The 20,260-nt window shown below is 51.8% G+C and overlaps 1 protein-coding gene across 1 annotated transcript in view; it reads left to right on the plus strand.

Moving 5' to 3' along the window:
• The window catches only part of LOC130582941 (voltage-dependent N-type calcium channel subunit alpha-1B-like), a 24,453-nt gene extending 11,267 nt beyond the window's left edge, over nt 1-13,186 (plus strand). Inside the window, exons 4-10 of the mRNA XM_057381930.1 lie at nt 606-715; nt 1,713-1,840; nt 2,791-2,917; nt 4,131-4,241; nt 8,657-8,864; nt 9,288-9,499; nt 11,209-13,186. Coding sequence (XP_057237913.1) covers nt 606-715; nt 1,713-1,840; nt 2,791-2,917; nt 4,131-4,241; nt 8,657-8,864; nt 9,288-9,499; nt 11,209-11,730 — 1,418 coding nt within the window. The 3' untranslated portion in view covers nt 11,731-13,186. The remainder of the gene's footprint in view (nt 1-605; nt 716-1,712; nt 1,841-2,790; nt 2,918-4,130; nt 4,242-8,656; nt 8,865-9,287; nt 9,500-11,208) is intronic.
• The last annotated feature ends 7,074 nt before the right edge of the window (nt 13,187-20,260 follow it).

Here is a 20,260-nt window from a genome sequence, read left to right on the forward strand (position 1 = left end):
CCATTTGCTGTTATTTCTTCTTCTTTTTCTCTCCTCATCCATGGAACATCTCTGCCGTGTTCTCCTCATCCATGGAACATCTCTGCCATGTTCTCCTCATCCATGGAATGTCTCTGCCATGTTCTCCTCATCCATGGAATGTCTCTGCCGTGTTCTCCTCATCCATGGAATGTCTCTGCCGTGTTCTCCTCATCCATGGAATGCCTCTGCCGTGTTCTCTCCATCCTTGGAATGTCTCTGCTGTGTTTTCCTCATTCTGGAAATGTCTCTGCCCTGTTCTCCTCATCCTTGAACATCTCTGCCATGTTCTCCTCATCCTTGGAATGTCTCTGCCTTGTTTTCCTCATCCATGGAACGTCTGTGCTGTGTTCTCCTCGTCCTTGGAATGTCTCTGCTGTGTTCTCCTCCTCCTGGGGACATCTCTGCCGCATTCCTCTCCCCCTTTGGAATGTCTGCTATGTTCTCCTCATCCTTGGAATGTCTCTGCTGTGTTCTCTCTGTCCTTGGAACATCTCTGCTGTGTTTTCCTCATCCTGGGGACATCTCTGCCATGTTCTCCTCATCCGTGGAACGTCTCTGCTGTGTTTTTGCCCATCCTCTGGCAGCTGATGAGATGACTGTGGGGAAGGTCTACGCAGCCCTGATGATATTTGACTTCTACAAGCAGAATAAGAACAGCAGGGAGCAAGTCCAGCCCCCCGGGGGCCTGTGCCAGGTACAAACGGGGTCATTCCACCCTCCCAGCTTTAACSAGAATCACCAGCAGGATTCATCCAGAAGGTCTGGCTGCTCCTCCAGGCAGGGTTTGGAAATGCTGGCTCAAAAATGGAAACCTTTCCTGAAAGTCTCTCCCCAAAAAAATTTTAAAAATCGTTGCAGTTGCCTTTTCCAGAAGATCCAGAAAAATCTTTTCCAAAAAATGGCAACTGATCTTTGAAAGTCTAAATCCTGTATCTAAAAGTGGCCTAAGGACTGAAGGACACCAAAAGGTTTCTTTTGAACCAAAGCTGCTCATAGTTTAGCTCTAAAATGTTTAAGTTATTTTWGAAAATAGGAATTTATCCAAATCATTTTCATTCTGATAGATTTGAAGTTTTTTACAAATTCTAGAAAAAAWTTCTCAAAAATATCCTCACACAACAGCTTGGGATTGAAAGTCCAATTGTTTCCAGTGGGACAAAGTCCTACTGTTTTTAGGATGAGCATCCAGCCGGTCTCTTAAAAGATCCAGAAAAGATTTTAGGATGATCTTCTGCTGGCCCAGCATGGGGTAGAGATCTGTCCCACACATGGATGGGATGGCACAATGAGCCATGGGAATTGCATGGCCTCTCTGGCCACATCCCTGTGGGAATGCCATGCTGTGCGCTGGTGACTGGGAAAGTGTTCCCAGGGAAGGGGGATTGCAGCAGGATTTGGGGGAATGTTCAGAGGGAATCGCAGCAGGATTTGGAGAATGTTCAGAGGGAATCACAGCAGAATTCGGAGAATGTTCAGAGGGAATTGCAGCAGGATTTGGGGGAATGTTCTGAGGGAATTGCAGCAGGATTTGCCTTGTGCCAGGTGTCCCTCAGAGCCTCTCTCAGCTGTGCCCAGGCTGGGGTGTCCTTTCCGCTGCCCTGGTGTCCCGGGGTGGAACAGTGGAGTTTTTACRGGCTGGGACAATCCCTGCAGCCCCTCCCTGCTCTGACACCCTTCCCTTGTGCTCACAGCCTGGCCCAGTGTCCCTGTTCCACCCGCTGAAGGCCACTCTGGAGCAGACCCAGCCCGCAGCCTTCAGCAACGCCAAGGCCTTCCTGCGCCAGAAGAGCTCTGCCTCCCTCAACAATGGGGGAGCCCTGTGAGTACCCCACCTCCCTGCAGAGCCACCCCATTTGGGGACCAACCCCATCGAGCCCTGCTGCTCCAGTGGCTCTGGTGACACCCAGGCCAGCAGCCCCTTCATGCTATGGTGGGGACAATTCCCAGTGGTGGCTGCCAGAACTCCTCCATGTCCTTATCCCTGTGCTGGTGGTGTTTGCATTCCTGTGTTTCCTTAACGGTCTCTTGAATCTCCCTGGAGAGCTCCCCATTGTGAGTTTGCTCACAGGAATTTGGGACTGTCACAAAACAACCAAGCCAACCCCACCAACCATCACAATGAGTTCTTGGGAGTCCAAAAATCCTTGGGATCAAAGTCATCCCCTGTGGCACTGGGTAACGGCAAGAGTTCCTTGGGATTTGTCACAACACAGTCTGTCTTTTTGGGATAATAATCCCTACRTGGAGAGCTTTCCAAACAGTCCTAGTGACAGGATCCTGAATYAGTTCTCCATTTCCTGCTCTCCAGGTGATTTTCCTCTGGGCCACGAGTGCTGTGGGTTTTTAGTGATAGGCAGATGAGGTTTAAACACCCCAAATAATCCTGATGAGAAACCAACACCAGACTCAACACTTGGTGAAGGGTCTTTGGCATGGTTGAAGTGTTTGACCGGTGTCCAGCTAGTCCTGGACACATAATTGGCCTGAACTCCAAAACTCTTCATAGTCCATCAGGAATTAGGTTGCAGAACTTTTGTTTAGCTAAAAAYAAATAAAATTTTGTCTGGTTTGACTCCCTTATTCTCATGGGATCTTTGTGCTCTGCAGGAGAAAAACCCAGGGGACCTTAGAGCTTCACCAGCCMCTGTGCCCATCCTGCAACTGATTTTCGCAAATGAAACCCCAAAGGGAACCTCAGTTTGGTTTGCCAAATTCAGCAAAATCTCTTTGCAAAAGAATGAATCTTTTCCCCTGTTTTTCTCTGGACAGGCCGCCCCCGGAGGGTGGGATCAAAGAGTCCAGTTCTTGGGGCACCCAGCGCACCCAGGACGTGTTTTATGAAACCAGGAGCCCAGCTTTTGAACGAGGCCACTCCGAGGAGATGCCCAGTGAGAGGGTGAGCAAATGGGGGCGAGGTGGGAAGAGGGAGGTGCAGGTTATTGAGCTGTGCTGGGACTTGAGAAATGATAGAAAAATATTTTTAAAAAACAGGTGAAGACAGGGTGAGATGCAGGAGAGTTTAGAACTGCAGTAGGACTTGAGAAATTTTAGAAAATACTTTAAAAAAGCAATTGAAGACAGACTGAGATGGAAAAGATTTTAGAACAGGGGTAGAACTTGAAAAATTTTAGAAAAACATTTTTAAAAAACAGGTGAAGACAGGGTGAGRTGCAGATTTTAGAACAGGGGTAGAACTTGAGAGATTTAAGAAAATATTTAGAAAAGATAGGTGTAGACAGGGTGAGGTGCAGGGGGTTTTAGAACTGTGGTAGAACTTCAGAAATTTMAGAAAATGTTTAGAAAAAGCAGGTGAAGATGGGGTGAGGTGCAGGAGATTTTAAAGCTGTGGTGGAATTCCAGGGATTTTAGAAAGTTTAGGAGAAAAACAGGTGAAGATGGGGCGAGAGGCACGAGATTTTAGAAGAGTGGTAGAACTTCAGAAATTTTAGGAAAAAAACAGGTGAAGATGGGGTGAGATGCAGGAGATTTTGGAAGGGGGTAGAACTTGAGAAATTTAAGAGCATGTTTAGAAAAGACAGGTGTAGACAGGGTGAGGTGCAGGGGATTTTTGAAGTGTGGTGGAATTTCAGAAATTTTACAATGTTTAGAAGAAAACAGGTGAAAACAGGGTGAGATGCAGATTTTAGAACAGGGATAGAACTTGAGAAATTTAAGAACATTTTTAGAAAATGCAGGTGAGGCCATGGGAGCTGCATTAGCAGAGGATGTGCCCCTTGAGGCATTGTTCTGTCTCCTGTTTCCTTGAGCGTTGTGGAGAAACCCCAAATCTGGCAGCTCCCACAGCCTGACCCGGATATATTTTCCCTGGAATTCTGTCCTGTGATCTTGGGTGACCCCAGGTTTTCTTTTCCCGCTTTCCCAATCCCATTGTCCCAGCTCAGATGAGGGGTTTTTCAGGTCATGGCTGCTGGGAGAGCTCATCCCCCCGCTGTCCTTGCTGGGACAGAGGAACCAGGCACTCCACAGCTCTTCAGTTGTTCCCTTTCCCACACCAGCATCTCCTCCCAGGGAAATCCAACTTTAAGAAGCTGATGGTGGCTTCCAAGCTGATTCTCCTTGCTACTGAAACCATTCTGTGTTTTGATCAGGTGGTGGAGATGAAGGAGATCAGCCCCACGGTTGCCAACGGAGAGCCCCAGCCAGGGCTGGAGAGCCAGGGCCGGGCAGCGTCCATGCCACGCCTGGCTGCWGAAACCCAGGTGAGAGAGAGAGGGATTCTGCAGGTGCTGGGAGGCTGAGAGCAGGCCCAGAGCTCAGCAGATTCCCTCTGCCTGTCATGGGTTGGAAGTTGTGAATATTGGTTTTAAAATATGTGGAGGCAGAAAACCATCTGGGATGGCCGGGATTCCCCACAGGGTGTGGCAGGGATTTCCCACAGGGTGTGGCAGGGATTCCCCGCAGGATGTGGCCAGGATTCCCCATAGGGTGTGGCCAGGATTCCCCATAGGGTGTGGCCAGGATTCCCCATAGGGTGTGGCCAGGATTCCCCATAGGGCGTGGCCGGGATTCCCTGCAGGGTATGGCCACGATTCCCCATAGGGCGGGGCAGGGATTCCCCATAGGGCGGGGCAGGGATTCCCCATAGGGTATGGCCAGGATTCCCACCGGGAATGGCAGAGATTCCCACAGGGTGTGGCAGGGATTCCCTGCAGGGCGTGGCAGGGATTCTGAGAAGGGGATTACAGCTTTTCCTGTGCAGTCCCAGCACTGCCCCCAGTTTGTTTCTCCCTCCTTGCAGCAGAAAGCAGCCCAGGCTGGTCCCTGTGGCTGGGTCTCTCCCTGGGGACTACCCATGGGTGGCTGTGTCACTAACTGGGGACAAGGCCATTTGGAAAGCACATTTCCCATTAGTTGTGTGCCCTCTATCCAGCCAGTCAAGCCTTGTTCCTGTGCCCAACCCTTAAAAACAGCTGGAGAAATGCCATGACTCCCTGTGATGGATGGAATAAGCACAGGGAGCTGTGCCTGGCAGCTGCACAGGGACACTGAGCGTGCTCCCTGTTTGTCCTGTACTGTGACCTTGGCCGCTCAAATGGTGCTGAGGATTTCCTTTGCAGATTTTAACTTGTTTTTTAAAGAGCTCTCCTAACTAGAGTTGACTTGTGGATGCTCCTTAGTTCGTAGGATGTCACAAATCATTTTTGGCCATTTCACATGTTCGTTGCTGTTTGTCCCCAGCCACTGTCCTGCCTCCTGTGTGACAACATCTCACCACTCATGTCCTGCCTCATTCCCAGGGCCTGATTCACCCAGCCAGGAGGGAGCAGCCTGCCCTGGGGTCTGTTCCCATGGCTCTCCGTGGGCAGCAGGATGGGAAGGATTTGTTGCATGCTGACATGAAACCCTGTGATGTGCACAGGCAGCAATTGCTCTAGCAGGTGGAATTGTTGGGAAGATTTCCCACCTGGCTGCAGAAATGCAGCCTTTGTGGGAGCCCTGGGATGCTCTGAATTATCAGGAGCGCTGCTCAATGTGCTTAGTGACAACAACAGCACAAAGCAAAGCCATTCTCCTTTGCAGAAATTGTCCTTTTATCCCAGACCACAGGCGGCCTCTTCCCTTCCTGGGAGTTTCCTTGGGGAACTCCTCTCCGTGGCACTCAGACACTGCCAGAAGTGTCCCTGACAGGAGCAGGGACAGGAGCTGTCCTGCAGGACATTTCTCTGGGATTCTGCAGAACCTTTGTAAGGTTTTCAACCTAAAGGGAAGGGAGTAGGGTCTGGAGCTGCCAGAGCGGGGTCTGCAGCTGCCACTGGCTTTGTGTGCCCAGGGTGTCACTGCCCCTCGTGCCACACCTGGCTGTGAATCAGGCCCGGAATCTCAGCTCTAACCTCATTTAATGATATGTTGTTCAGTGGTTGTAGCTTTGGGTGAATAACTGATGTCCTTTCTGTGTGTGTCTCCCCCCTCCATGCCCTCACCCTCCTTCTCACATGCTGCTCTGCCCCTCCCCACATTTTGAGTTCTTTCTAACTCTTATTTGCAACTCCTGGACATCTCCCTTTCTGTTTGCCTCTCTCTTTTTACGTTCCACATATTAAAAACCCCCTSCTCCCGTGTTTCCACCCTCCCTCTTTGCTGTCCTGCCCTCATCACCCCTGTCCCTGGTCGTCATCGTGTCCGCTGCACATCCGATGTCTGACACTGGCTGTACTGTGGGGCTGCTTCCAATAATGTCCCTCACCTTGTCCGAATTGTTTGCAGAGGAGCAAAGCACGGTCACCTGGGAGTTACCTGGCAGTATGTAGTTTGCACTCRGTTGTATCCTCCTCAACCCATCTTCAGAATTAATTAATTTTCCTTGAACCCTCGACTTTTCTCCCCTCTCATTTGGAGCCGCGCCGGCACAGCCGCTCTCTCTGTCTCTCTCTTTCCCCACTTTTCTGCCATTCCCTCTCTGTGGTTGCACATTGCTCGCTCTGGGAGCAGGGCTTGGGTGGGTGCTTTGCTGCTTTTGGTTTGTTTATTTTCATGCCTTGTTTGTTCGGGGATTTTAGCAGGATTTAGCTCAGCAATGAAAGCAGTCGGGTTGGTGATGAAGCAGTGATCAGGAGCTCTCAGCAGGGGTGCAGTGCCACCTCCCGAGGCTTTTTTTGGGAGCTTGTGCCTCCTGTAAGGAGAGCATTGCCAGGATTTATGGAAAAGGGATTCATTGCTCTGCCACTGATTTGTGTCAGTGGGACTCCTGTCCCTGGAATAAGCATGGAAGCAGGACCAAATCCCAAAAAGAAATTTTCATTTCTTGTCAATCTTCCCGACGTTTTTTTTTTTTTTTTTTTTTTTTGTTTTTTTTTTTTTTTTTATCTACATTTTTTCCCTACACGTTTTTTTTTTTTTTTTGTTGGGAGTTTTCTGTTGCTTTCTTCCTGGCAGCTCCTGGATGGATTTTGAAAACCTGGATGGATTTTTGGTGGGAAATACTTTCACTTTCCGTATTTTTGCCCATCACACAGTGCAGTTTACAGCCCCCCAGCTGCAGGTTCAGCTCAGAGCAAGGAGGACAGACGTGAAGGTCCTGAGTACAATTCCTTGCCCATGCAAACGAGGGCCACAAGAGGTGACAAAGCAGCCCAGCGTGGTCCTGCTGATGGAATTGGTGCTTCCAGRGACACACCACAGGCTGTGCTGGGCTCCCTCATCCCAGCTTTGTGCCTGATAAACGTTCCAGCTCAAATACCCCAAGTGCCTTACAGTGGGAAGCATCAAAATGCAGGAAACTGCCCAAGTTAGTTGTGCCTTTATATCCAGGATAACCCACCCTGGGTGAGAGGGAAGGTGTTTTTTCCACTCCAAATAATGAGCAGAGCTGTGAAACAGCTGCYTTTGCCTTGGGTAAATATCATGGGGCAGCAGAGATGGGGATTTCGGGATGAGCAAACAGAAGAGARCAGACAGGAAAAATAATACAGAGCTCTTAGGAAAGGTTACAGTGAGCAGAGTAAATGTTCTGTGAGGGCTGCTGTTGGAGRCTCTTATTGGGTTGGGAATTCAGACAAGTGTGAGGCTGAGGGACTCAGGAACATCCTGAACTTCCCTGGATGTTCYCAGGCTGAGATCTCTCCTCTGGCACATGGCTGGGATGCAGTGACAGACCCAGGGAAGCATCCAGAGGATGGACAAGGAGCTGTCTCCACACTGAGGCCAGCAGAGAAGGAAATGTGGGAATTGTCCTCGTTTTCTGATGTTTGTCCTTGGGCACAGGGGGGGCAGAGGCAGTGACAGGAGCTGTCCTGCAGGTTCTGCAGAACCTTCGTAAGGTTTTGAACTTAAAGGGAAGGGAGCAGGGTCTTGAACTTCCAGAGCAGGGTTTGGAACTGCCACTAGCCCAGGGGAATGGCCCAACAGTGCTGTTGCTGCTCTCAGAGCCTGGATTTTGGGGCACAAATGTTTTATAAGCAGTGACAGCAAACACGAGTGTTGCTCTGTGGAGATGTCCTGGTAGGATTGCAGGATGCACACATTGTCCTGCTTATCCCAGGCACAAGGGCTTCAGGGAGTGACAGAGAGGTTTCAATGTTTGATGGAAGATGTCTTCAGCTGCGGGGAGACAGGAGGAATTCCCTGTGGCTTGGCCCATACCTCGCTTGATCCCTGATTTTTCTGCTTCTCTGTGGGGTGCTCAGCTGCTCTCCCTGCTTTCCTCCTTGGAGCTGCTTTGGGGTGCAGGCCCCGGAGCAGCTGTGGGTGCCTCTGGTGGTGGAGGATTCCCTTTGTGAGGCTCTTGGCTGCYGCTGTGCCCCGTGTCCCCGCCGAGCTCCCTGCCGGGTGTGCTGTGCGCTGCTGCTGTGCTTCCGCTCCCCTGGAAATCCCATCCGCTCCCCAAATTCCACTGTCAATCTGCATTCCCACGAATCCTCCTGCCCATTCCAGTTATCTCCAAATAACCCTTTCTCTCCTTCCCCTCCTTGCCCATTCCTCTCGCTGTTTAACCCCTCCCGTGCTGGGCACCAGGCGGCCGAGCGGGGCCCGGCGCCGTCCCTCACCCCGCTCCGGTGTCCCCTCTCCTTGCCCATTCCTCTCGCTGTTTAACCCCTCCCGTGCTGGGCACCAGGCGGCCGAGCGGGGCCCGGCGCCGTCCCTCACCCCGCTCCGTGTCCCTCCCTGTCCCCCGCAGCCCATCCCGGACACGAGCCCCATGAAGCGCTCGGTCTCCACGCTGGCCCCGCAGCGCCCTCAYGCCATGCACCTCTACGAGTACTCCYTGGAGAGGATGCCACCRGAGCAGGGCCACCACCACCACCACCACCGCTGCCACCGGCGGAAAGAGAAGAAGCAGAAATCCTTGGACAGGGCCGCCCATCACATGGCCGATGGACAGGCTGGTGAGTGCTTTGCCAGCGGGGATTTGGGGYTGSATATTAGAAAAAAGTTCTTTACAGAAAGAGTGATAAAGCACTGGRATGGTCTGCCCAGGGAGGGGGTGGAGTCACCATCCCWGGATGTGTTTAACAAAGATTGGATGTGGGGCTGGGTGCTGTGGGTGAGTTGAGGTGTTGGGGCRTGGGTYGGACTGGAAGATCTTGAAGGKCTCTTCCAACTCTGGTGATTCTGTGATTGTGTGATTGACYCTGTGACTYTGTGAYCCTGTGACTCTGTGACTCTGATTTGTCCCTGGGAGGGCAGGGAGGAGTTGCACGTCCCTTGTCCTCCTCCTTTCGGGTGGGATTTGGGGTCCTGCCCACATGGAAGGATCTCCCTGCCCCACACACATTGGTGATCCCCTCTCCCCGGYGTTCTCCTCGCAGTAGCCCAGTCTGCAGAGTCCTCCTCCAAGGACAAGAAGCAGGAGCGTGGCCGCTCCCAGGAGAGGAAGCAGCACTCGTCCTCATCGTCTGAAAAGCAGCGCTTCTACTCGTGTGACCGCTACGGCAGCCGGGACCGTGCCCAGCCCAAATCCRCTGACCAGAGCAGACCCACCTCCCCCAACGGGGGCCCGGAGCACGGCCCACACAGACAGGTGAGGAGAGGCAGGGTGGGGCAACAGCCCTCAGCAGCTCTGCTGCGGATTTGGGCACMTTTTCCATGTTTTGCTAAAACTRGARGATATGGAATGGGGAAGGAGGGCCAGGCTGGTGCAGGTAAAGCCGTTGAGGTCCTGCTTGGGGTTTCACACCAAGTTTGGAGAATTTCTCCAAGTCCAACCTGTGCGCAATCCCCACTTTGTCACCAGCTCAGAGCACTGAGTGCTACCTCCAGGCRTTGCTTGGGCACCTCCAGGGATGAGGACTCCAAACCTCCCTGGGCACTCCATTCCAATGACCAATCACCTTTTCAGTAAAGAAATTCCTCCTGGTGYCCAACCTGACAWAMCTTGAGGCCATCTCCTCTCATCCTGTCCCTTGTTCCTTGGGAGCAGAGCCCTGACCCCCACCTGGCTCCGCCCTCTTGTCAAAGAGCTGTAGAAACCAAAAAGGTCCCCTCTGAGCCTCCTTTTCTCCAGGCTAAMATTTATTTCTCCTTATTTTCGTAATTGTGAGGTGCTCAGGCCCTTGGGAAAAGCTGGGCAGCTTCCCCTGGATGTTGGAATGTTGCTGGGAAAGCCAGGCAGGGCAGAACAAGCATTTATTGACATCCTGAAAAGCAGCAGCCTCATGGGTTGGTGGGAAGGAAAATTAAAAAAAAAAATAATTTAAAAATTAAAAGCCTCCTCTCAAAATGTTAGGTCAGAAAAGGTTGAGGGATTGTTCAGTGCACTCATGTCCTGCTTTTGGGAGAATGTCAACAGAAATGACAATGGGAAACAGGGGCCTGTTCCTCTCACTTGTGGCTTTTGTGTAAATTATTGCAGCTTAGTTCACTCTCATGTGGCATTATTAGGAACCCAGGAAGCTGCCAGACCCTTCCCTCACTCAAAACCCAAATATGTAATATTAAAGAGGAGAAGGTGAACACATTTCTGTCGAAGGGACTTGTTAAAGTCTGTCCAAAAAAGCTTTTGGTTGTTTTTTTTTTCAGAAAATGGGTATTTAATCCAAAGGCATTTCATTGCCAACCTGCAAAAAACCAGCCCCCCAGATCCATAATAATAATAATAATAATAATAATAATAATAATAATAATCCATAATAATGATAACCCATGATAATAATCCAATTTTGACCACAGAAATGGAGTTATAGAACCCCAGAATGGTTTGGTTTGGAGGGGACGTTAAAGCTCCTCTCCTTCCAACCCACAAACCCAGCACTCACAACTGTGGGGTGAAGCTCTGCACAAACTCACCCCAAGGCTAAATCATAACAAAATGACAATAATTTGTAAAAAAACCCCAATAACTCAGGTTTCTGAGCTGCTCCCAGGCCAGGTAAGGCGCATGTTGAGCCCTGTATGCTGTGGGTGCCTCCCCTGGGCAGTGTCCCCTCTGTCGGAGCCGTGTGCCCGTTTGCGTCCTACCGATGCTCTGCCCCTCTCTGTTCCTACTGCTCCCAGACTCCAACTCTCCACTCTCCACATCTCGTGTTGAATTATCTCTCGAGAGCCTTCCCCCCCGACTGTGCTTGTCTAAACTCTCTCTTTTTTTTTTTTTGTTTTTGCTTTTCTTTCCTCTTGTGACTCGTCTCCGCCTTCTGTTGCTTCTCCTTCTGTTTGATACCTGCCTGCCTTTGTGTTTGTCCGGCGTTGCCCTTTTTTTATTTTTCGATTTGCTCTGTTCCAATTTTGATGTAGGGCAGTGGTTCAGTTAATGGGAGCCCCTTGCTGTCGACATCTGGTGCTAGTACCCCCTGCCGGGGTCGGAGGCAGCTCCCACAGACTCCACTGACCCCCCGCCCCAGCATCACTTACAAGACCGCTAACTCCTCGCCCGTGCACTTCACCACTTGCCAAGCCCCCGCCTTCTCCCCGGGCCGCCTGAGCCGCGGGCTGTCCGAGCACAACGCGCTGCTGCGGGGGGAGCAGCAGCCGCCCCCGCCCGCCGTGTCCCGCATCGGCTCCGACCCCTACCTGGGCCAGCACGCCGCCGACAGCCCGCAGCGCGCCGCGCCCGAGGACACGCTCACCTTCGAGGAGGCCGTGGCCACCAACTCGGGCCGCTCCTCGAGGACTTCCTACGTCTCCTCGCTGACCTCGCAGTCGCACCAAATCCGCCGCGTGCCCAAYGGTTACCACTACACGCTGGGGCTCAACGCGGGCCCCAGCGCCCGAGGACGCAGTTACTACCACGAAGCCGACGAGGATGACTGGTGCTAGCGGCTCGGTGGAACCCTGCGAGGCCTGTGCGCTTAATAAGGATGAGTTTTATCATCTGGAGGGCTGGGAGCTCCCACGGGGGGCCCGGGGCCGGAGACAGCCGGCGGGGCAGCCCCGAGAACTGCTCGGCGCCCGGGGCCGGAGATGCCCCTGCAGCCTCTCTCTCCTCTGTTGTTCTTTAGTTTTTCCTTTTTGGTTTGGGTTTGTTTATTTTGTTTGCRCTAGACAGACAGAGGAAGAAGGCTCCCTCCTTCTGGGGAAGGCAGCAGGAGGAGCACACCCCTCTCTGCCCCCTCCCCACGGCCTTGTCCAGTCCCAAGACACGCACCAGGCGCCAACCCGGCCACGAGAAGAGCGATCCTCGCCTTCCACGGTGGAAAAGCAGAACTGTGGGTCCTTCTCGAGATCAGCGCAGTTTCRTTGGGCTACTTCTTAATTAATTTCCCATCACAATTCCCCGCCTACAGCCAGGGTGGGAGCCGGGGGTAGCGGAAGGACTCGCACGAACAACGCTCGCCCCCGCGTTGGTGTCGTTGAGCACCGAGAAGGAAGAGATGCACCCRAGAAACTGGGAGAGGAGAACACAGCCCAGAACAAAGGACAGTCCTTTGGGACTTGATGTTCAGCCACTGCAATCCTTTAGGGCAGAGCTGGTGCCACCCTCGCCCCCCTGAGCTGACCCGGCTGTGACACCGCTGCCCTGGGGGTCTCTAATGTCACTCACCACGTCGGGTCCTTCACACTGACACAYGGTAAAGCCACAAGAGAGCTCCTTTGTAAGGACTGTTTCCTTGCTGCTGAGACTTTTCAATCCATCCCTCTCTCCTGTTGACTGCAACACGCCCTCACTGTTTTGTCTTGTTTACAATATAAGCTTGATTTAGCAAAAAAAAAAACTTCAAAAAAGAAAAAGTCCACAAACCCCCCCACCCAAACAAAGAAAACAGGAAAAAAAAAAAGCGTAGGGGTGAGAAGAAGAAATGTTATTGGTTTTATATCAAGCTATTAGATAGAACTTTAACTTTTCATTGTGTGCATTTTTGTAAATTGTACAGTAAAAAAAAAAAAAACTAAAAAAAAAGAAAAAAATTCCTCTTTATGTAGAGAATTAGTCCAATTGTCATTCCAGGTCCCACCGTTTCTACCGAATGCTCCAGTTGTTCACTACTAAGTGCCTAACCTTTGAAATCTTTCACAGTGACGATGCAACCTCTTGCTTCGAGGCATCAGAGCTTGGGCGAGCGTGGGGAGGGCAGAGGGGGCAGGGGCTGAGCTGGAGGAGCCACCAGGAGGGTCCCAGGGGCCACCACACCCTGGACATGGCCCTCCACACTGGGAGCTTCCAGTGGGGAAGGCAAACGAGCTTTGGGGTTGGTTTGGGTTTTGTTGGCCTTTTGTTATTCTTACTTTTAATTTTTTTTWAACATATAAATATATAAATATATATATACTTTTATTGGTGGGTGGGGAGTGATTGCAGCAAACAAAGCCGGCCTTGTCTCGTTGCCCAGTGGAGGAAATGCAGGTGGGAAAGGGCAGCATCTGCAGGGATGCTCCTGCAGGAGAAGCAGCATCTCCCACAGTCAGGTTGAGGAGCTCTGGCCACGCTCCGTGGTGCATCACTGGTGTGGAGGGCAGTTGGAGCGAGCTGTTTTTATTGCCTGATAAGAGAAGGTTAAAAAAAAAAAAAAAAAAAAAAAAAGATGATAATGATTATAATGATAATTATAATAATAATAATACTCCAAACCTCTAACTCTGATTCTCAGGGATGAGATTTCTGCGTTCTTTGCAACGACTCTTGCGTTGGCTGGTTTCTTTCTTTTGTGCCCGTGTGGATTCCTGCACTGTGAGCCTGGCCAAGGGGCGGATGCGCTGTGCTGGCGGGGAGGGCGGCCGGGAGCCAAGCGTGGGCAGCACCCCGTGCCCGAGTGCTGCTGAGCCCTTGTAGGGCCAGTTTGGGGCTCAGGGCGGCCCCAGGACGGGGAGAGCTTGAAAGGTGGAAGGAGGAAGGGTGGGAGGTGCCAAGTGCATCCCTAAAAACGCTGCTAGGAAAGAGGGCAGGGTTGGAGAGGTGAATTTTTGTAGAGGATCTACCGAGCCCCAGACCTGTGAAACTTCTTCAGGGGAAGCGGTGGCGTGGGGCAGGGTGGAAATCCYGCTGGATCCTGGTGATCTGTGCTGTCCCTGGGGCGGTTGGAGGGGATCAAATGCCACCAAAACGCTCAGGAGCTCTCTCGTGCTCTCAGCAGAGTCTTTCAGCCTCGGGCAGGAGCAGTCTGCTCTAGGGTGGTTCCTCACATCTCCTGTAGCTGTTCCCTGGAGGAAACTCACCCCGGTTCYGTTCCCAGCCGTGTTTTGTTTTAGTTTCCTTCTGTTCAGTAGCAAATCTCCGGCCGATCTCATCCCTGGATTCCGCTGAAGGAGAGCTCCTGTCTGTATCTCTGTCTCTGTGTGTGTGTGCACTCGCAATGAAGGTGGCGCGGTGGCCGAGGGTCACGGCCATCCATAGCCGGGGGTTGTGGCCATAGCCAGGGGTTGTGGCCGGCATTCCCGGTGTCCCCAAGCAGAGGAGGGCTATGCAACCAGATGACACGTTCGGACACACCCCCACACAAACACCACTCAGAAAGTCCTTCATTTCTCCATCCCTCTCTCCATCCCTCACTCCATCCCTCCCTCCATCCCTCCATCCATCCCTCCATCCCTCCATCCATCCATCCATCCATCCATCCATCCATCCATCCATCCATCCATCCATCCATCCATCCATCCCTCCCTCCCTCCATCCATCCATCCCGCAGCTTTGTCTGCTGGAAATTCCCGTTTCAGGCTTCAGCACGAGTGTGACCAAACGTTTTATACATTTTCCTGAAACGAAGGCACAAACGCTTTATTTGAAATTTTCACGGGAATGTTCCCATTTTACTGCAGGAAGTTGAGGGGAAGGGACACCACCRCCTTTCTGTCCATGCATGCAAACACCGTACCCACACCGGAAAGTAACAGAGGTGTCTTTCTGTACAGAAAGATTCTGTCTTGTCCCCCTTTCCTCCCCCATTTTCCCTCCCAACCCCTTCAGCCCTGCACTAACACAGCCTTGGGTCACCCCAATTCTTAGGCAGAACACGAAGAAGAATCTCACATTGTCCAAATCCTCCACCCACCTCGTAGGGGTCGATGACAGTGACAGACGAGCCTGACCACAATTATCCATCCCCCTCTCCCATTTTTTTACAGCCTCTCTGCTGTCTCTCCATCTCTCCAAGAATCCTCATAGTGAGTTGCCAAACTTGAATTGCACCGATCAGTTTTCTGCATCCAGAACCAGTCTCGTAGTGGCTGTACTTTGAATAAGTAATGTTTGCATGTAATATATATACATATATACATATCTATAAAAAAAAAAAGTATGTGCATGGAAAATGTTTATCTTCGTACTTTTTTGATACAATGTATTCATCAGTTGTTAATTTTTAATTATATTTGATATAAATCTGGGGGTTTGTTGCGAAACTTTATATTTAAAAAAAACGGCGTGGGAAAAAAATAACTGATTGAAGTTCCGACCATGCAACACAAGCGGAACTTTACCCAAAAAAAAAGAAGGGGGAAAAAAATTGAGAAAAAAAAAGGTTCTGTGATTGCCTAGTTTGCTGCCTGAGTAATATTTATCAGCCAAACTTTGAATTCTGCAGTTGTTTCTACAATTCCATTTTGTATGAAGCAAAGTCCTTGAATTAAAATAAAAACTTAGCAAAAAAAAAAAAAATCAAACAAACAAACAAAAACCCTGAGCAATTCCCAGATGGTGTGTGGGGTGTGCCTGCTGAACAGGAGACGCCGGAGCGCCGGCTCCAAGGGCCTGCCCACCTCCAGGAGTGACAGCCCGGGAGAAACTGGATCCCAAATCGGGATTTTGCCAGAAATTGTCCGTGTCTGGGGGGTTGTTTTTTCCCAACAGATGTTTGGTTTGAGTAGGGAGCTGTTTGGAAATTGGTGGTGTGGATCCAGCATGAGAGGGCAGTTCCCAGAGTCCAACAGGCAGCAAAACTGTGGAGTTGAGGGTCAAACCCACCCAGCAGCGATTGATTCCTTCCAGATTTTTAACAGAGAGATGTTTCTCCTGAAACGTCCTGAAACTGAGGGATGGCAGCAGTTTTCTCTTGTGAAACCTGGCACAGTTTGCCCAGAGAAGCTGTGGATGCTCCATCCCTGGAAACGCTCCGGGTCAGGTTGGATGTGGCTCTGGACAAGCTGAAGATGCCCCAGATGGGTTGGACTCGTGGACATTTAAAAGTCCCTTCCAACCCAGACTSTTTCATGTGCTGGGAATGGCTCCCTGTGCTTTGAACCCTGATTGAACCCTAAATCCACTCCCAGGAGGGGTTTCTGGTGCTCCCTCAGGCAGCCCTGGGAATCAGCAGCGTTGGCTTGGAGCCAGGAGTCTGTCACCTGTCCACACCCTGCTGGAGCACCTGTACAAAACAAAATTAATCATCATCATAATAATTGTGGAACTAACTGGAAGCTGGTGCTTCCAAGACTTGCACTGAGCAGAAAAACCCAAGAGCTGTTGGGACACGAGGAAAGAACTCCTCATTTCTTTGGAGAGCTGGAGAATCCCCCTYGTTTCCTTCCAGGGGCAGAAATCCACTGTGCTCCTCCTTCATTGGGGTCTGCTGGTGTCACACACCACCAAGGGCTCTCCAGAAACTCTTGGGTGCTGTAGAGAACTTTGCAGGGTCCATTTCAGTACCTGATTCTTCTTTTCTTTTTCCATCTTTTCTGGGATGAGCCCCCTGAGCTTTGGTTTGGAAAGGCAAAACTCCCCAAAAACTCCCAGGTCAGGCTGGAGCTGGGGAAGGAGATGCTCGTGCCTGAGCTCACACAATGTAGGATTAGCAGGGTTTGGGGCAAGGGAGCTTCCCTTGGCTTGCAGTGGGGTTTCTGTGGGGTTTGGGGTTCTGGGTGACACCAAGGAGTAGGATTTTTGTTATGTTTTTGAGATATCCCAAACAAACAGGAAATGGAGATTTCTGAGCAGGGTGCAAGGGAAGGTTTGAAGGGCAGGATTTGGGGATCAGTGTGGACCAGTGTCTGCCCCAGCTTCCAAGGTATCCCTGCAGGATTTGCTCCACCACACCCATCAGGAACTGGAATCTGCCAGGGAGACCAACTGAGCAACTCTTCCCTTCAGATGTATCCCAGAGACCTCCAAACCCTCTTTACAACCCCAGAGGAGTTTGAAAATCCTAAAAGCCTTTTGGTGACTTTCTGCCCTTTTAAATTAAAGTATTATTTTTTCCTTTCTCCTCACTCCAGTTGTATTTTCGGGTCCAAGGCACCAATTACCCACCACCTTCTCCAGGGCCTGCCTGAGCCCTGRGGGGAGGGAGCTGATCCCAAACTCAAAGCATCTCCCACATCTGAGATTCTTGAGCTGGAACCTCTGGGCTGGAGTTCAGCTGAATCCCAAAAATGTCTTTATTTTTGTTCCTCCTCCCATTCCTGGGGAACGTTTTGCTCTCAGGGGGTTTGTACAAGGCTTCCTCCCCCCAGGGGCACATCTTGCTGGCAGAAACCACAGAATTCCCATTCCCTTCCTTCCCTGTGGATAAAATCGGGATCAGCGTTTCCAAGGCCAGCACCCCATGCCCGGTTGTGCCATTAGGGGGTAGCATTTTCAGGCTTTTTCTACTTTCTAGAGAAACAGGAAAAAAAWAAAAAATTAAAAAAAAAAAAAAAGGAAAAAAGGCCCATTCAAAATGTTTGGGAGTCATTCCCTGAAATATTTATCCTAGGATGCAGAAAACTCAGGGTGAGACACTGAGCACGCCTGAGTTCAAGGTGCTCAGGTAATTTGGGTTTTTTTGTTCCCTGGAGCATGAAAAGCTGGGATCATCCAGCTGATTGCTCATTCCAGCCACGTTCCCGACGGCACCCACAGACTCCTACATCCCCTGCGAGGTGAAGGATTACTCATCCCAGCGCATTTCATCCCTCTTTATCAATCCTAGACAGATCTCCTGATATTTTCCAGGCTGTGAAAACACCGTTTTCAGAAAGCGCCTGATCGTGGTAGCAGAACCTCGACTCAGTGCTGTCACTCAGCACATTCCAAAATATTTTGCAGATGAGGCGAAATTTGCATCTTATTGAGATTTTTTAAAAGTCAATTGAGACCCTTGAATGAGACTAAATTGCCCAAGGTCACCCAGGAAATGAGGAAAATGTTAAGGTTACTCTGCTTCTTCCTTCATGTTTGAAATTGCTGGTGTGTGCAGGATTTTTTTACATCCACAGGTTTTTAGTGAGGAGGTGTCACTGGGAATTTGGATCTCCCTAGGAGGGAATTTAAAGGAAAGGAGCAATAAGAGAAATGCTGGAAAGCTGTGGACTGAGGGATGGCAGCAATGGATACATGGGGYGCTCTGATCAGGCTGTGCAGATATTTGGGGGGTGAAGCCTTGGGGTGGGTGAGGCAGCAGGAGGAGGGAGATCTGAACMAAMCAACCCTGGGAGAARGGATGGGAACTCCAGAACGGAGCCCTTCAGCCGAGGAGGAAGGCTGGGACAGGCTGGGGGAGCAGAGCTGCATTAATTCAAAGCAAAAAGGATCAATAACCGGAGTTTATTCGTTTTATCCTCCTCTCCTCTTTGGTCATTGCTCTGAAACAGAATATCCTGGCTTTGTCTGTGCCGGTTTTTATTATTTCTCTGCTTCTGGCAGCCTTTTTTCCTGCCCAGCAGGGCACAAACAGCGGAGGAGGAGGAGGAGGAGGAGGAGGAGGAGGAGGAGGAGGAGGAGGAGGAGGAGGAGGAGGGGGCGCGGTCCTTGTGCAGCTACTCCCGCACCAAAGGCTGACACACCCACAGGGGAGTGAACCCAAATTTTGACATAGAGGGCTGAGGAGGGGCGTGGGGGAGGTTGTGCCGCTGGATGCAGCGGATGAGAGCGCGGTTAAAAAGAGAATCCTGAGCTGGGCTGAGAGACAGGGCTATGGCGGAGGAATTCCGTGAATTTGAGAAGGGATTTTTCCTCCCCGTGCATTGGGGAGTGTTTGAAAGACTCGGTTCTGCAGGTGATCCACCGGGAACAGATCTGGTTCTGCAGGTGATTAACATGAAAAAGATCCGGTTCTGCAGGTGATCCACTGGAGAGATCAGTTCTGCAGGTGATCCACCTAGAAAAGACCTGGTTTGCAGGTGATCCTGCTGAAAAGATCAGTTCTGCAGGTGATCCACCCCAGCAGCTGGTGCGATGTGCAAGGAGCAGAGTCCCGCACGGCAGGGCTGGGCTGCAGGAATACCGAAGGATGGGACACGCACTGCTGGCACAGACTCGGCCGRGATCCGACTCCCAAGGGAATCGGGGGATTCCCAAAGGAAGGGCAAACCCGTGTCACATGCTCTTGACCAATAAAGTCCTCTACATGGCAAAGCAAAAGGCTCCTGGAGTGTCTCTGAGCTGCGTTTCCTTGGCAAGCCCAGTGGGGGTGGCAGGGAAGGGTCTGGAAAGGGGCAGAGAGCGGTTTTGCATCGAGTCTGGCTCRTGTCTCAAACTGCATTCGGGGTCTAGGGCGAGGAGCTTCCAGAATCCTCATTTCCCGATGCCGTGGTGTGCATTGACCGGAGCAAAAGGACAGCTGGGTGTCACACCTGAGCTCGCTGTCCCCTGCTCGCTGGCAGGGATGTCCAGCCGGGGTCTGGCTGGCTGTCAGTGCTGAAGATTCCCAAGATTTTTGTGTCCCTGCAGGGAAAACACTATCACGGACTGGGKTGAGCCTGCCTCCCCCATGAGCCTGAGCCAAACCCCCCCAGGGCATCTGAGAGCACCCAGAGCTTTGTCACACACACGTGGGGCACAGTGGGGGCCAGCTGTGGTGTCAGTGCCGCTGGGCTACCGGAGAGCTGGGCATGTGGGGCTGCTGTGGGGCAGCGCTAGGGACTGGGGTGGCGACCGGGGCAATTCGCTTTTGGGGCGGGTGTGCAAATGCCTCGCACTGCGATGGTGGCGGGGCTGGGGAGGACCTGGGCTGGGGCGGATTTACCCCATGAAGTGCCGGGAAGGGGCTGACCTGGCCCGGGCTCCGAGGAAGAGAGGGTTGTGCCCATCACGGCTCTCGTTGGAGGACTGGGGTCCCTCGCTCGCCCCAAAATGCCATGGGGCGAGGCTGCTCTGTTCCCCTGCCTGCAGGAGCGGGGTCGGGTACCCCCGGGGGGAGCTGGGCACAGCTGAGGGGTCAAAACATCCCGAGGAGCTCTCTCAGCGAGTTTTTGGGGGAGGGAGGGTGCGGGATGTCTGCTTTACCTATGGAAGGCAAACCAGCCCTGGAGGGGGGTGTCAGCCCCCCCTGCAGCACCCGCTGGAGCTGCAGTCGCGGGGAGTGTCTGCGGTGTGTCCGTCTGTCCGTCTGTCACCCCGCGGAGCCCCGCACGGGGGAGAACGGGGACCCCCCATCCCCGAACCCTCCAGCCCCGGGGGGCGCTGGCGGCCCGGCTGATTTTGGGGAGGGGGTGATGTGGG

The sequence above is a fragment of the Malurus melanocephalus genome, unplaced genomic scaffold (genome assembly GCF_030028575.1).
Source record: "Malurus melanocephalus ecotype Western Australia unplaced genomic scaffold, MMel_1.1 scaffold_541, whole genome shotgun sequence".
NCBI lineage: Eukaryota > Metazoa > Chordata > Aves > Passeriformes > Maluridae > Malurus > Malurus melanocephalus.